This window comes from Blennius ocellaris, assembly GCF_963422515.1.
Source record: "Blennius ocellaris genome assembly, chromosome: 12".
In the NCBI taxonomy this organism is placed as follows: Eukaryota; Metazoa; Chordata; class Actinopteri; order Blenniiformes; family Blenniidae; genus Blennius; species Blennius ocellaris.
In genome coordinates, this window is record NC_137661.1 from 17,444,625 (window position 1) to 17,460,444 (window position 15,820).

The 15,820-nt window shown below is 42.8% G+C and overlaps 1 protein-coding gene across 1 annotated transcript in view; it reads left to right on the plus strand.

Moving 5' to 3' along the window:
* notch2 (notch receptor 2) overlaps positions 1–15,820 on the plus strand; it is a 42,740-nt gene that overhangs the window by 18,797 nt on the left and 8,123 nt on the right. Inside the window, exons 3-25 of the mRNA XM_080506423.1 lie at positions 4,172–4,446; positions 5,186–5,393; positions 5,506–5,639; positions 6,259–6,381; positions 7,174–7,407; positions 7,524–7,679; positions 7,774–7,959; positions 8,496–8,609; positions 8,689–8,802; positions 8,931–9,164; positions 10,357–10,467; positions 10,581–10,773; positions 10,995–11,140; positions 12,128–12,241; positions 12,389–12,508; positions 12,640–12,792; positions 13,410–13,638; positions 13,869–14,070; positions 14,270–14,423; positions 14,681–14,865; positions 14,968–15,100; positions 15,194–15,445; positions 15,600–15,712. Coding sequence (XP_080362549.1) covers positions 4,172–4,446; positions 5,186–5,393; positions 5,506–5,639; positions 6,259–6,381; positions 7,174–7,407; positions 7,524–7,679; positions 7,774–7,959; positions 8,496–8,609; positions 8,689–8,802; positions 8,931–9,164; positions 10,357–10,467; positions 10,581–10,773; positions 10,995–11,140; positions 12,128–12,241; positions 12,389–12,508; positions 12,640–12,792; positions 13,410–13,638; positions 13,869–14,070; positions 14,270–14,423; positions 14,681–14,865; positions 14,968–15,100; positions 15,194–15,445; positions 15,600–15,712 — 3,883 coding nt within the window. The remainder of the gene's footprint in view (positions 1–4,171; positions 4,447–5,185; positions 5,394–5,505; positions 5,640–6,258; positions 6,382–7,173; positions 7,408–7,523; positions 7,680–7,773; positions 7,960–8,495; positions 8,610–8,688; positions 8,803–8,930; positions 9,165–10,356; positions 10,468–10,580; positions 10,774–10,994; positions 11,141–12,127; positions 12,242–12,388; positions 12,509–12,639; positions 12,793–13,409; positions 13,639–13,868; positions 14,071–14,269; positions 14,424–14,680; positions 14,866–14,967; positions 15,101–15,193; positions 15,446–15,599; positions 15,713–15,820) is intronic.

The following is a 15,820-nucleotide window of genomic DNA, read 5'->3' on the forward strand; positions in this document are numbered from 1 at the left end:
TCTTGTGCAACCATCACCGTCATTTGCTCTTAGGAGTTTGTTAATTTCCCTAAAGATGTAAAGCTTTTTTTAAATGGCGATATCCACAGACTGTCATTATATTGTGAGATGCTGTCTGTCTGTGTTTGTGATGTAACTGAAACTTTTTCCATCCGCTGAAGTTGCTGGTTGCAATCGCAAATGGCAGCAGATATTTCTTCAGAGGGAACGTCAAACAAACAAAACCAAAAAAAAAAAGTCCAGAGATCTTGCAGAACGTTTGCTCTGTTTTCAAGTTGGGGATTCTTTGCACAAACGGCACAGCCGGTAACCTGTACTGCAATCGCATAGCGACGTCCATGCATGCACACACAGGAATATAGTACTGTCAATAGGCCACCTATGCTCTCGCCAAGACGGGGAATGATCCAGGGATTGAAATGTGAGCTGGTTTATCGTCTCCCTTCTTTCTCTCTCATGCTGCTTTTCCCTGATAGCCGCAGGGATGGATCATGATGGAGTTAAGCGTCGCTGAGACAAGAATGGTGGCTAAAAGAGAAGGGGGAGGTGGTGGTTGTAGGAGTTGGAAGTTGGGAAGGTAGGAGCGGGAGGTCAGTGAGTAGGAGACCTTAAGCTATAGGAATTAGGAATGAAAGGAGTGGGGGGGGGGGGGGGTCATTATATGAGCCAGTGAGAATCAACCCACCCCTGTTGCCGATTGAAACCCCCACATAACAGCCAGCGAGCACAGGCAAGAGGTCAGCATGAGGTAGTTATGGAGGTGGAGGAGTAGGAAGAGAGAACGGGGTGTGCATGGGATGGGGGGGGGACTAATGTGAACCAGCTGTAGAAACCTGACACCTAGAGAGAGAGAGAGAGAGAGAGAGAGAGAGAGGTGGAGGAGTGAGGGAAAGAGGGGCTGAGGGAAATTGCACATAGTAAGAAAAGGATGGAGGAAAAAGAGAGGAAAAAAGTCCTCATGGAACAAAACAAAGAATCCCATAGATGAGTTTTTGTGGCTGCAAAACATCTCTCTCTCTGCCGTGTTGCTCCTGAAAACGGAGGCGACAGTGTGTGTGTGCGCAGAGGCTTTTTTTTTTGTGCAATTCTTTTGCTGGAGTCCTACAGTGTTTATGGTAACTTTTGTCAGCAGAGCCAGCCTGTGTTGTTTCTATGGACACACTAGTGTGTCAGTGTGTTGGGTTATCGCTTCCTCAGCGAGACACCACTCCCTGAAAATAATGCGAATCATGCACAGCCTTGTCTGTTTGCCTCTGGCTCTAGTGGCACAGCCAGCGGCTAATAACGAGCTCTCTATCTGGCAGGGAAACCTGAAGGACAGGGTATCGTGTCCCGATGCCATTTCACTTGGTACCGTCAGCAGCGGTTCAATTGCAGCAACTGAAATGAATAGAGTTGACCTTGCGTCTCCCCCCCCCCCCCGTTTTGCAAATCTTTAGATCACAAAGAGACAGAAAAATCTCTCGTGCTCGCAAGAGTGGCAAGAAGTCCCACATCAGGTGTGATAACACTTAAAACATTCAGACTCTCGCGACGAAAACTCAATTCTGAAGAAAGTGTCTTGAAACATGAAACATCTTGAACATTTTTCGATGTGTAAAATGTTCACAGTGAAATAGAAACCTGGATTTAATGCGGACACTTTGTCTGACGGACTGCTAATGTGAGGGCAAAGGGTCATGTCATCACTCTGAGAGAGAGAGAGAGAGAAGAGAGAGAGAGAGAGAGAGAGAGCCCCAATTCCCAGGATGGCCATTTTTGTTGTGATATCATGACCAAGCTGTGTTTGTGTTGAGAATGGAGAGGGACATCTATCTCTCTCTCTCTCTCTCTCTCTCTCTCTCTCTCTCTCTCTCTCTCTCTCTCTCTCTCTCTCTCTCTCTCTCTCTCTCTCTCTCCCTCACTCTATATCTCACACTCTCTCTCTGCAGAGACTGAGAAGAGGGAAAGTGGTCTAACCTGATGTAAAGATGCATGTAGTATTCCTTTCCTTTGAACATTGTCTGTAACTCATCTGTCACCTTTTAATCAGTATCATGAATATTTGTATGGATTGTAGATTTTTGAGTATATTTTATTGAATCCAAGGATTCAACGAAAACAAGAAGTTTATTAAATGACCACATAATATGACACATCCATTGTCTAATGGTTTTGCCACAGTTTCACCCTCCCACAATTAGGCAGCTCTGCTCTGGCACATGGCAGGAAAATTACAAACAAAATTACAAATTCAATTAAGTGAAAAACTACTCAGACTCAGTATAATGAACACATCGCTTACGTTCTATTTGTTTTTTTTGTCCGTCCAGGTCAACACATTTGTGAGCTTGCTATGGGGAGAATGACGATTTCTTCCTCGACGTTTGTTTGTCGTCTTGAGAGAGACATTTGGTGACTCAGACGTCATACCAGGCAGAAGTCTCACAGATGTGATTGATCTGTGAGACTTCACTTTGTATGATTCATACCCCTCCTGTTTTTCCCAGGCACATAACTTAATAGCTTCAAGCTGCTGTGGGGTGGAGTGGCCGGCAGTAAATAAAAAGATAGTAAATGTTGTCTCTCGAGCAGTTTTTCATCCAAATAATGTGCTTTTGAAGAGGGTAGGGCAGGCTGGGGTAATACATTGTTGAACACTGTCCGTCTGTATCTATCTGGTAGGTTGGTTACCGTGTCTCTTTGCCATCTTCTTGTGTTACCTGAGCCCCTCTGGGGAAGCAGGTTTAGAGGCTTTTGTAAGAGACGGCAGGTTTCTCTGTCACTTGCAGCCCCCAGACAGCGTGTCTGCCATGTGCCTCACACACTCATACACACGACTCCAGATCAAAATAGCATGAACAGGAAATTACCTGACAAATGACATTTTAGCTCCCGAAACAAAATACAACCACTCGCCGAATCTGATCACATAGAGAAGTGACGGTAGGGCGGGGGAGGGACTGCAAAAGGCTGAGGAATAGAAAGTAATAAAGGGAACATCGCTATTAATCATTATGTAAAATGTCATTTTCCCCCCTCTGTGACGATATGATACTGATTCTGAGAAATATAAAAAGAAATCTCTGAAGTGGTGATGTGTAACAGGAAAACACCATTTTCAGATCAACTTTAGTCATTTAGTCTACGACTAGTTTTTTTTTCTTCTTTTTTTTGTTCAATGTACAGTTCCCCCCCCCCCCCCCCCCCCCATTTTATCTGCCACTTAACCAAGATTATTGTTGGTGCTTTTTGCTTGTTTTTAGTTTCTGCCCAGCTTAGGTCAACAACTTCCAGATATCGCCACCTCACATCCTTCTGCTTCTGAACTTCTGCTTCGTCTTCATTGACCCCAATTCAACCCAGCTTCTGCCTTCCCTCAGAGAGAGAGGATCGTGAGGCAACAGCTCCAGGTTCAGAGCACTTCCTTTAGTAATCTTTGGGTTCGTGCCTCAAAGCTCGGCTCATCCTTAACAGCTCGTCACGAAGGATCTGGAGAAAAACACAAAATCCCACATTCTCTGAGGGGGTTTGTTAATGTGTGTGGATGAGCAAGTGGTCTGTTGGTAGAGACAACTTTACATCCCTACGAGCAGAAAACATAAATGGAGTCTATTATAAATGATTTCCATAGTAGTTTTAACAAACGCTTTATTTTTATTTTTTTTGCATAACCACACATTTGGCTAATCCTCCTGCCTCGTGATGTGGTTCGTCACGTATTGTTGTATAGATCAGTGTGCCGCTCTGAAGAGGCCGTGTGTCAGACAGCAGTGTTTGCTTTTGCTGCTTCATTTGATTCTTTGATGTGTGTATGTGTGTGTGTGTGTGTGTGTGTGTGTGTGTGTGTGTGTGTGTGTGTGTGTGTGTGTGTGTGTGTGTGTGTGTGTGTGTGTGTGTGTGTGTGTGTGTGTGTGTGTGTGTGTGTGTATATACTCGAACTGTGCAAACGTTCCTCCGAACAGTCAGCCAGTGCTCTCGGTAACAGTTGTCTGATGTGGTAGATTACGGCCACTTGACTGAAACTCACTCTTTTCCTTTGTTTGCCGGCACACATGCTGCAATTGTCTACTCGTTCAGGTCATCTTTCCAGCCTTATTGTCCGCGCCGAGTGGCGGCGAGCCGGGAATCCCGAGAGCCTTGACGTTGCCCCCTTTTACTGATTTCCCCGTGTGTGTTTGGCTCTGTTCAGGTGCGCTCCAGGTTTCTTGGGTGAATACTGCCAGCACAAAGACCCGTGTCACCCCGGCTACTGCCTCAATGGAGGGAACTGCTCCGTGTCGATGTCGGACGGCGTGCCTGTGCCAAGCAGCGCGACCTGCACCTGCCCTCTTGGCTTCACGGGGCAACACTGCCAAACGCCCCAGAATTCCACGTGCTACCCAAACAACCCCTGTACCAATCGAGGCGTCTGCACCCTGCTGTCTCTTGAAAAGTACAAGTGTGAATGCGCCAGAGGTTGGACAGGTAAGATACTAATGAATCATAATTAATTCTAAGGTTGTTGTTTTTTTAGCATTAATAGTTTTTTTCTTATAAGGCTCCAACAATGCTGTTTTTTTTTTTTCTAAAATGAAGCAAGCCAGGGAAGGTTTTGTTAAATTCCGTGGTAACCCAACCTCAATTATATTTGACCATGATTTGATGCTGCGTTATTCAGAGTATTGTTCTGAAGTGTAATTCTTCATAAAAATCAACCAAAACACTTTTTTTTTCACAACCACTTTGGTATTCTCCATTATTATCCATCGGCAAATCATTCATTATGTTATAACAAAATTGTATTATTAAAAAATTTTTGTAAAACTAACCTTATTTGACTTTTTTTAAAAATATATATATATATATCTGCGAATTGAGAATAATCCATCATGACACATTTATGATTTTCTTTTTTTTTTCTCACATTTTAAAGATCAAGCCAACAAAACTGACTTGTGAGGAGCCATCAATGTAATGTGCTTGTGAAATGCTGAAACAGTGAAAAATGTGCTTTATTTGTGATATCGATTGACTTAATTACCATTAAACAAATCAAATCACTGACAAGTGACTGTTACAAAAATGCCATTATAATTCTAAGGAGTATAGGAAAGTATATAAAAAGTAGGGTATATATAAAAGGTGTTTTATATTGCTGCAGCTCGTTTCACAGGATAGTTAAAGCATTGACCTCCACTTTGCGTTGTCTCTTCCGTCTCCCAAGGTCCACGTTGTGAGCACGAGGACAGCTGTCTCTCTGGTCCTTGCGCCAATGGTGGGAAGTGCAGCTCTCAGTCTGGGGGCAGCTACACGTGTTCCTGTCCACAGGGCTACAAAGGTCCTCGCTGTCTTAATGACACAGACGAATGTGAAGACACACCGACTTTATGCCAGAACGAAGGCATGTGTGTCAACACCCCGGGCTCCTTCAAGTAAGACTGCACCTTCCCCAATTAGCAAATGTGGAAAAATGTCCCTCGATGTTAATATGCAGTGCAGTTGAGAAATGACACTAACGTTAAGGACTCGTGCCTTTGGCTGCAGGTGCAACTGCGCACCAGGGTTCACGGGCCAACACTGTGAAAGTTCATACGTTCCTTGTTCCCCATCGCCGTGTCAAAATGGAGGCACCTGCTACCAGAGTTCCGAAACCACCTACACATGCCACTGCCTGCCAGGTAGGATTGCGCAACCTTGACAGGATGAGTCTTTTTCTTGTTATTTTACAGATACTAAGAAGTGACATGAACTCATTTGTCCAACCACCTCATATAAAATGAGTTCTGACAATTGAAAAAAAAAAAAATGGAATGAAAGGAGATGAAAAGTGCAGCTTTGACAGCTACCATAACAGATCTATCACAACAAATAAATGTAGTTGCCTTGCATGGCAGCTCTGTCCCATTGGTGTGTGAATGTGAGCGTGAATGGGTGAGTGAGCTGATATGTAAAGCGCTTTGGGACTGCACTCAGTGTGGTTAGAAGGCGCTATATAAATCCAGACCATTTACCATTTTACCATTTAGTTTTGAGTTTCTGAATTGTTACATCATGTTGTTTGAGGTGAAAACAGACTGATCCTGCTGGCGGTGGTATATTAAACACACCGTATTGTTAAACTGCGACAGTGAGTGCTCAACTGTAGACACAACAAACAAACGCACACCCAGCCGGCTTCCTATTCTCCATCAGGATTTGTGCTCCAGCACACCAACGCAGAATGATTTTGAAAGCCTTCCCGAATTAATACATCAATTGAAAGGTCGACCGATTTTGCTCTCGTTTCATTCTTTCCAGGATTTAACGGAAGTCAGTGTGAGAACAACATCGATGACTGCCCCGACCATCAGTGTGCAAACGGAGGAACCTGTATGGACGGAGTCAACACCTACAACTGCCAGTGTCCTCCAGAGTGGACCGGTAAGAACTGCAGAGCTGTTTATTTCTACCCACTGTTGGTTCACAAATGTTTTTTTTGTTGTTGGTTTTTTTTGATTGGTTCAACATTTATAGATTAGAATTATCTCAGCGTACTTAAAAAAAAAACCTCACCACTTTGTATTTTTAATACATGTTCTCACTAAGTTTTCATTAATACAGTTATTTATGATTACAATGTTTACTGCTTTTTGCAATTCACTATTTACTAAATATGTAGTTCAATTCTAAATATATTCATTCACAAAATATACTTACTTATCATCATATTTCATCCCTCTTTTTCTGCATCTCTGAGACGGACGCTTTGAAACAAGACATGTCTTTGCAAACACAAATATGTGTTGTGCACACATATTTTGTTTACAAAGCAAACATCCAAAGTTCCGCTTCTTTGAGCCTCTCAGGCCGTGTTTATGACAACAGATATTTCCGCCTCTACATTTTGGAAAAATGTCACGGTTTACACCAGATATTTTTTTTATGGGCATATTTGCACTGTTTTCAGAACAGTAACTGTTAATAGGAATGCACCGATCCAGGTTTTTTCACTTCTGATCCGATACTAAAGCTCTGTTTGCTCTAATATTATTATCATCATGATTATTATCATGACAAGCTAATGAGACAGCAGAAATGGATATTCGCTCTACAAAATGAGTTTTTTAAACTATGTACTAAAATCCTTAAAATAGTTCAGTTCTTGGAATATGTCAGGCGTTGAACTTATTCTTATTATTAAGGATATTTTTCACCTTTGTTCCCTCTTCACAGGTCAGCACTGCACGGAGGATGTGGATGAATGTCGGCTGCAACCAAACACTTGCCAGAATGGTGGCACTTGTAGCAATGTCTTCGGGAGCTATGTCTGTGTGTGTGTGAATGGCTGGAGCGGACCAGACTGCTCCGAAAACATAGACGACTGCGCGACGGCGGCGTGCAGCCCGGGATCCACATGCATCGACCGCGTCGCCTCTTTTATCTGCCTCTGTCCTCGCGGAAAAACGGGTGGGACGATGCAGACATTTATACCAATCGCTGCAACGCATTTGGCTTGTCGTTACTAAGACATCATTGGTAAAGACATTCCTTAACTCGTGTCTTTCAATGCCGTGTGCCCTCAGGTTTGCTCTGCCACCTCGATGATGCCTGCATCAGCAATCCGTGTCGAGAGGGCTCCCAGTGTGACACCAACCCCATCAGTGGCATGTTCAACTGCAACTGTCCACCCGGATATGTAGGCAACACCTGCAACACCGATCGAGACGAGTGCATCATCGGTGAGACACGGGAGTGTTTGAATAGAAGCCTAGCGTGGATTCACGTTTCAGTTCCATTGCAAAACGTCATTTCAAACATCCTTTCTCCCCCAAGGTACCAACCCATGTGAGCACGGCGGTCAGTGCGTCAACACCGACGGCTCTTTCACCTGTAACTGCGTCCGGGGTTACGCCGGTCCGCGCTGTGAGCAAGATGTTAATGAATGTGCTTCAAGCCCCTGCCAGAACGACGGAACTTGTCTGGACCGCATCGGAGACTACACCTGCATTTGCATGCCTGGTAAATCGAATGGGATAATGTAACTTGCAGTACTTTTGAAAGAATTTGGACATAAAAGTGCAGCTTTTGACCTGATGGCGTTTTTCTGTGAGGAGGAGGAACTTTATACGACATTGATCAAGAAATTTATTTCTACTAGCAAAGCATGAAGTGGCTGTGAGAATGCAGTCTTCTGAAGGAACTTAAGAATAACCCACACATCACACGTATATTGTCTTAGAAAGTCAGTTATAGAACGCGTACTGGAAAATAATGTGAACTTTGAACTTGACTGCATTATTTTGACACTAAACTCTCTTTCTGTCACGATCCATTGGCCTCGCATTGCAAATATCAAAAAGGTTTGTTTCTACTAATATGTTAATATCACGTTAAAGATAAGAGAAAACTCAATCAGTTCCAAACTCATTGTCCCAGAGAATACCTCACGTCACACTGACAAGGCTGTGAAGAACCCGTGCCGAACAAAAACACAGTAGTAGTTTGGGCGATCACACTTTCAATCAAAAATATGCCCTTTATCATAATTTCTGCAGGATTCGAAGGGACACACTGCGAAATTCAGGTGAACGAGTGTATCAGCTCCCCCTGTCTGAACCAGGGTAAATGCGTGGACCATGTCAGCCGCTTCGTCTGCGAGTGCCCAGCAGGTTGGTACACTTCCAACCATTTTAAGTCATTTATTTCTACTCGTGTCTCATCACTGTTCTCGTGCCACTTTGTTTGCAGGGTTCAGCGGTGAAATGTGCCAAATAGACATAGACGAGTGTTCCAGCACACCCTGTTTAAATGGAGCCAAATGTATTGACCGGCCCAACGGATATGACTGTGAATGTGCCGAAGGTTAAAAAAAAAAGAGTATCACTTTAAATTCTTGGGTTCTATTTGACCCAGAACATAATCTGAAATCGTCACTTGAGCCATGATACAATAGGTTTGCTGTGTTGTTCTAAGAGAATTGTCTTCCCCAGGCTTCACCGGCCTCCTCTGCGAAGAGAACATCAACGACTGCATGCCAGCTCCTTGCCACCACGGCGTGTGTAAAGATGGCATTGCTACCTACTCCTGCGAATGCAATCCCGGATACACAGGCTCCATCTGTCACATCCAGGTCCAGGAGTGCCACAGCAATCCTTGTCAGAACCAAGGACGCTGTATTGACCTGGTCAATGCCTATCAGTGTAACTGTCCACAGGGAACCGCAGGTAAATATTTGCTGTGCCTGAAAAACATTTTTTGTAATATGGTAAAACTGCTAAATCAACCAGAATAGCTGAAATTACTAAAAAGGAACAAAATACAGGAAGAAGGGTCCAACTAGAATGACTGAAATTACAAGTGCAACTTTTTTTCAGTGAAAGAAAAAAGAAGAAAAAGAAACAACTGGAAAAATCCAGAAAAAAAGGGGACAAATCTCTAAAATTGGCATAAAAGCTAAAAGTATAATAGAAAAAAAACCTTTAAAATGACTATTTCACGTCAAATCGATTTTATCCAGACAGCGTTGAATGGATGTTTGGTGGAAGACAAACCTGAGCAGTACAGATGCGGAGAAACGTCCACCGTTTCCAAAGCCATATTGTCAAATATATGAAAGAATCCAACTATCAACATTGTTAGTGTCTGTCATTACTCAAAAAATGGTTGGTTGTAATTTTTTTTTTTACTGAACAGTCGATAGAAAATTAAAATGTAAATTATATAAAACAATCAACAGTTGTCACGCAGAGTACAACATTGATTAAATTCTGCCTCTTTGGGGTTCCGCATTGAGCAGCTCACGCTGACTGTATGGGACCACCATCCCCCCACATTGAGAGCTTCCTGAATAGTTTTCGGTGCACTGTGAAGTGTCGAACTACATCAGAGAAGTAGTCACAAGTCTGGATTGAGCTGTTCTGCCCCCATTTTGCTTTGTGGATTAGTAATCTCAGTTCAGTGGGTTGTACCACCCTGAGACGTGGTACTTGAGCCCGTATTGTACGCACATGACCAAAATTGGTGTCGCTGTCATGTCTCACTTTCAGATTTCATGCCTCACTTCCTCTCCTCTGATCTGCCTTTCAGTTTTTTTGAATTTGTATTTTTCCTTTCTTCATTTTCGTCTCTTCTACTTTCCACGTTCACTGATTGTTCTTCTCCTGTCTGTCGCTGTATGTTGTAGCATTCCTGCATTGCATTAAATGTGTGTCTCTTACTTTTTCTGCTGGGTTTTTTTTTTTTTTTCCTTCTTTATTTGAGCTCATGCTCCCCCTGGTGGTAAAACTGTTACTTTTCACCTGTCGCATCATTGTTTTGTCTTTAGGGAAGAATATAGTTTTATTGTCCTCTTTCATATACAACATTTAGGAAATATAAAAAGGCATTCATTGTGAATTTGCCTTTTTTTCTTCTCAGGCGTGAACTGTGAGATCAACGTGGACGACTGTGCCAGCAAGCCTTGTGAATATGGAGAGTGTCGGGATGGCATCAACGAGTACCAATGTGTGTGCGCGTCTGGATATACAGGTATGTGCTACAAAACGTAATGTCACATTGAAAGGAAACGTAAATAAAGAGATGGCCAGCTAACTAAATGGATAGGTGAAACTCATTTCCTTTGCATTGCTTCTTTCCACTAGGAACTAAATGTGACGTCGAGATCAATGAATGCTCTTCAAACCCGTGCATGAGTGGCGGGACCTGTGTGGATAAGGTGAATGGGTTTGACTGCCTGTGCCCACCCAGCACCCACGGGCCTCTGTGTCTTTCTGGAACTGACCACTGTGCTCCAAAACCTTGTCTTCACGGAGAATGTATTGAACAGCAACATGGGTACGTGAACTACCAACACTTGATATGAAGCTTTTGCTTTCTTCTATTTTGAATTGTTTCGTACTTTAGTGCGAAGATTCCATTCTATAGTTTTGTTGTTTTTTTTGGCTGCTGCTCAGCAATACACTGACGTGTACCACCGAACATGTCTGCCTCACATGAAACCGCAATGAGACAGATTTCAAAATGTTCACTTCTGCTTTCCGTTTCTTCACGTGAAGGTACCATTGTGAATGTGAAGCCGGCTGGGTGGGGCAGCAGTGTGACCAAGAAAGGGATGAGTGCCAGCCAAGTCCATGTCAAAATGGTGGTACTTGCGTGGACCGCCATAATGGTTACACCTGCCAGTGCCAAGTAGGATTCAGAGGTAAGACCGTCGTCTCGCCCCCCCAAGTATTTGGAAAATATATTTCTCAGTATTTATTTGAAGAAAAATTACAAAACTTCATAGATTCCATCCAGCCCATTTTTGTTGGATGGAAAATATATGTTACAGAGGGTTTGGTCCTCAAACAATGAAGATCAATACTAAAAGTGTGTGTAGTCATGAAAATGTTAGAAATATGTATGCCTTTATTTTTGTGTTTTAAGAAAGAGAAGTTTTATGAAATTGTGGCTGAGCCACTTATGCACAAACAACACTGAAATACATCTTTATTATTAAGTCAACCTACTAGATTTGTGGTATGTAAAAATGAGTACTGGTCCTAAGATTTTGTCATTTTTGTCAAGAGTTACATTTTAGGAAGGAATACTTGTATCAGTGAGGCAACCTTTTAAGACAGGTTTTGTGTGCAGACCAGGGGGCTGCTAAAACAGCTAAATATGGTAAAACTGCTCAATCAACCAGAAAAGCTGAAATTACTCAAAAGGAACAAGATGCAGGAAGAAGGGTCAAACTAGAATGGTTGAAATTACAAGTGCAGCTTTTTTTCAGAAGAAGAAAAAGAAACAACTGGAAAAATCCAGGAAAAAAGAGGACAGATCTCTAAAATTGGCATAAAAGCTAAAAGTATAATAGAATTGTACCTATGACACTTCATGTATACAACCTCAGTTTTTTGTATGTGTAGCTATTATTTTAGATGCATATTTTTTTTCTTAATTTAAGATAATTGGCAAGTTCAGATAAATTATATTCACTGGAAAATCCTGAAAAATGGCTCTTTTGGTCATGAAGGTTGCAGACCTTTGGTATAGACAGCTGTTATAAAGGGAGCGCCTGTCAACTTGGTGCAATTTGTCTTTTGGTGTGGTCATTTTGACAGTTTGCTCTCCACCATGCAAGAGAAGTAATGTCTTGGAACACATTTTTGATTAGAGGCAGACTTAATCACTCTTCGTCTTTCGTCAGGCGTAAACTGTGAGAAGAACATCGATGAATGTGCGTCTGGACCCTGTCTGAACCAAGGCAATTGTATCGACGGAGTCAACAGTTACACCTGCCAGTGTAGTCCACCATATTCAGGTACGCAATGTCACTCCCCCAACGACAGTGGCTCATAAACATGCGGTGCCACACTTTTTTTAAGGTCAGCTAAATCTAATTTTAATGAAAATGTCCTTTTACATGCTTCAATCATTAAAAAAATTTTTTTTTTTAATATTTTGATAGGTAATCACTGTGAGGTGGAGCTGATTCCCTGTGCTTCCCATCCATGTGAAAGAGGAGGAGTGTGCCGTCCATCTGCAGATTACACCTCTTACACATGTCGCTGTCCCGCCGGTTGGCAAGGTACATGTGTGTCCAGAAACCTTGATGTTTATGTGTGTCTCTGGGTTGAAACTTGTTTACTACTGCTAGATTAATGCTGGGATAAAAGTTGTTGTTTTTTTGTTGTTGTTTTTTTTTTTACACTTGTTTAGGATTACGATGCAACGAGGATGTGAATGAATGCAAAAAGAACCCCTGCAAAAATGGCGGTCGCTGCATCAACAGCCCGGGGAGCTACATGTGTAAATGTCAGCCTGGATACAGTGGACATAACTGTCAGACTGACATTGACGACTGTTCGCCGAGTGAGTTTCTTAAGTTGTAACTGTGCAACACTGTAAATCAACAGATTTCCATACATTTTCCCATCTGACTATAGATTTATTTAATACGTTATACTTATAATGCCATTGTGCCCTGAATGTACTGTGCAAAACATGAGTTGTTTTTTTCCCCCCAGTTGCTTTCTGATGCTTTAAAAAGACTCCACAGTCTGGTAAAAAAAAAAAAAAAAGTAGTATTTAAAACTTTCACAGTATAAAAGTTACCTTTGCACAGTTTGTGCTGGATGCTTGAATGTTGCATGTTCTGTGGCAACACACACAAAAAGAAGCAGTTACATGCGCTGACACACAAGCTTTTATTTCATATGACTGAATGATTTTCCGCTTTTAGCATTTGTCGCAGTCAACATTTTGAAATTGTTTTGGAATCTTTTAGTTTATATGACGCTCGTGAAGACATACAGAAAAAAAAAAGAAAAAAAATTTATCAATTTGTTTTTACATGCACCTGTATACAATAATGACTTGGTAGTGAAATTCTTCAAGCACCAAATTCTTTAATCCTAATTCAAGATTACTTTTGTTGTCATAATGAGCAAGATTTGTTGACTGTTTGCTTTCTGTTTCTCGTTTTTCAGATCCCTGCCTCAATGGAGGCTCTTGCGTGGACGATGTTGGGAGTTTCTCCTGTGACTGCCGTCCGGGTTTTAAAGGGGAGCGCTGTGAGACGGAGGTGTACGAGTGTGCCAGCCAGCCCTGCAAGAATGGCGCTATCTGCCACGACTACGTCAACAGCTTTGTGTGTATGTGCCAGCCAGGGTTTGATGGAATCTTATGTGAGCACAACATCCCTGAATGTACTGAAAGGTGAGCCGACGACTCGATTACCAATCCGTTCATCTGTTTTTCTTCCATTATTGATTCTCTCTGGTTGAGTTCTTCTTTGGATTTCTCGATTGGAAAACAAGTGCAATTTCACATAAATACTGGTTTAGAATATATCTATTTAAACAGTATTAGTTCATGGTATATTTACAGTTGACATGAATCAGGATGTAATTTGTACAATTGAATTTTTTTTTCCCCTTTCGCTCCAGTTCATGTCTGAATAATGGGACCTGCATTGATGACATCAATACCTTTTCCTGCCGTTGCCGCCCTGGTTTCTATGGAACGTTCTGTGAATACGAGCAGAATGAATGCGACTCTCAGCCCTGTAAGAACGGCGGCACCTGTACTGATGGCCTGGGCACGTACCGCTGCACCTGCCCTGTGGGATACAATGGACAGAACTGCCAGGTAAAAAGAAAAACAACGACAAAAGAATGTGTCACAGTGTACTGCAAACAACACACACACGCGCACACACACAATTTCTAATGCATCAAAGCATGCAGGCTTATCAAAATCCCAAACATACTTTATATGCATCCGACTGACAATATTTCACACAACCAGGCACTTTTGACACTCTTTCAACTTCCTTATTTCTGTGCAGAACTACGTGAACCTCTGCAGCCAGGTGCGCTGCCACAATGGCGGCACCTGCTCGCAGACCGCAACATCATGGACGTGTCGCTGTCAAATGGGATGGACAGGACTTTACTGTGACGTCCCCAACATGTCCTGCCAGGACTATGCTGCCCGAAATGGTAAGTGCCTGATTCCTATCCATTTTTTTTTTTTTTATTTTACCCCCCAAAAAAACCCCAGAGTGTTAAGTAGCTGGGGCTCCTGTTGGCTTTCAACCAAGAAAATGTTGAAAGTAAACATACTAAACTAAACTAAATGACTAAATCGAGAGTTCAGATTAATCAATGTTAATAAAGTGTATGCACGCTGACAAATGTACAACAGCAAAGATGGCCCGCTGTATTTACAATTGGTGCGTCTTTTCTCATGCCTGCAGGATTGGAAGTGGAGAACGTGTGTAAGAATGTGGGACGGTGTATAAATGTGGGTAATACACATCAGTGCCAGTGCCAGCCGGGATACATGGGCAGCTACTGTGAAGAGTTGGTTGACGAGTGCCAGTCAAACCCCTGTCGCAATGGAGCTACATGCAAAGACTATCAGGGCACATATGAGTGTATCGTAAGTATATCAAACAGCTTTTCCCCACCTATTGTCTTTAACATGCTACAGTGGACCCCTATATATGGTGATTTAACTTCTATCCCTTGCGAAACTCCTTAGTGTAAACCCGGCTATCAGGGAGTAAACTGTGAGTATGACGTGGATGAGTGCCACTCTAAGCCCTGCCTCCACGGAGGCACATGCATCAACCTCATAAATCACTTCACCTGCGCCTGCCCACCTGGAACAACTGGTAAGTCCACAAAAGTAAAAAAAAAAAAAAATCTGTCTTGTATAAGCTGTATCACACTAGTGACACCCATCTACCTTATGTGCTGCTCCGTAGGTGTCCAGTGTGAAAACAACGTGGATGACTGCGCCCCAAAGTCTGGCTCGGTGGAGCCTCGCTGTCTGAACGGAGGACAGTGTGTGGACGGCATTGGCCGTTACACATGCTCGTGCCCGCCAGGGTTCGTGGGCGAACACTGCGAGGGCGATGTCAACGAATGCCTGTCTGAACCCTGCCAATCTCCGGGCAGTCATGACTGCGTTCAGCTCGCCAACGACTACCGGTGCCTCTGTCGCCTTGGATACACAGGTAAGGGACGCATAACAGCTACGCTAGCCGGTCAGGTTGTTGGTATATTCGACTGTGTTTCAGTGTTGTAATTATTTGGATATTTAATTAGAGTTACAATCTACCGTTACACTACGTCACACTTTATTTCCTGTGTTTGACTTTGATTTCTCAGGCCGTCATTGTGAATCAATGGTGGATCTCTGCCTGTCTAAGCCGTGCCATAACGGGGGCGTTTGCTCAATGAACATGACATCAGTACATGGTTACACATGTGCTTGCCTTCCTGTGAGTATTTAAAACATAGCATGCTTAGAATACATTTCCCCCGCTGTCATCTCCCATTTTCATTGCTTTTTCCAAGTACTCGACATGCATCGGCTTGCATGCAGTGTT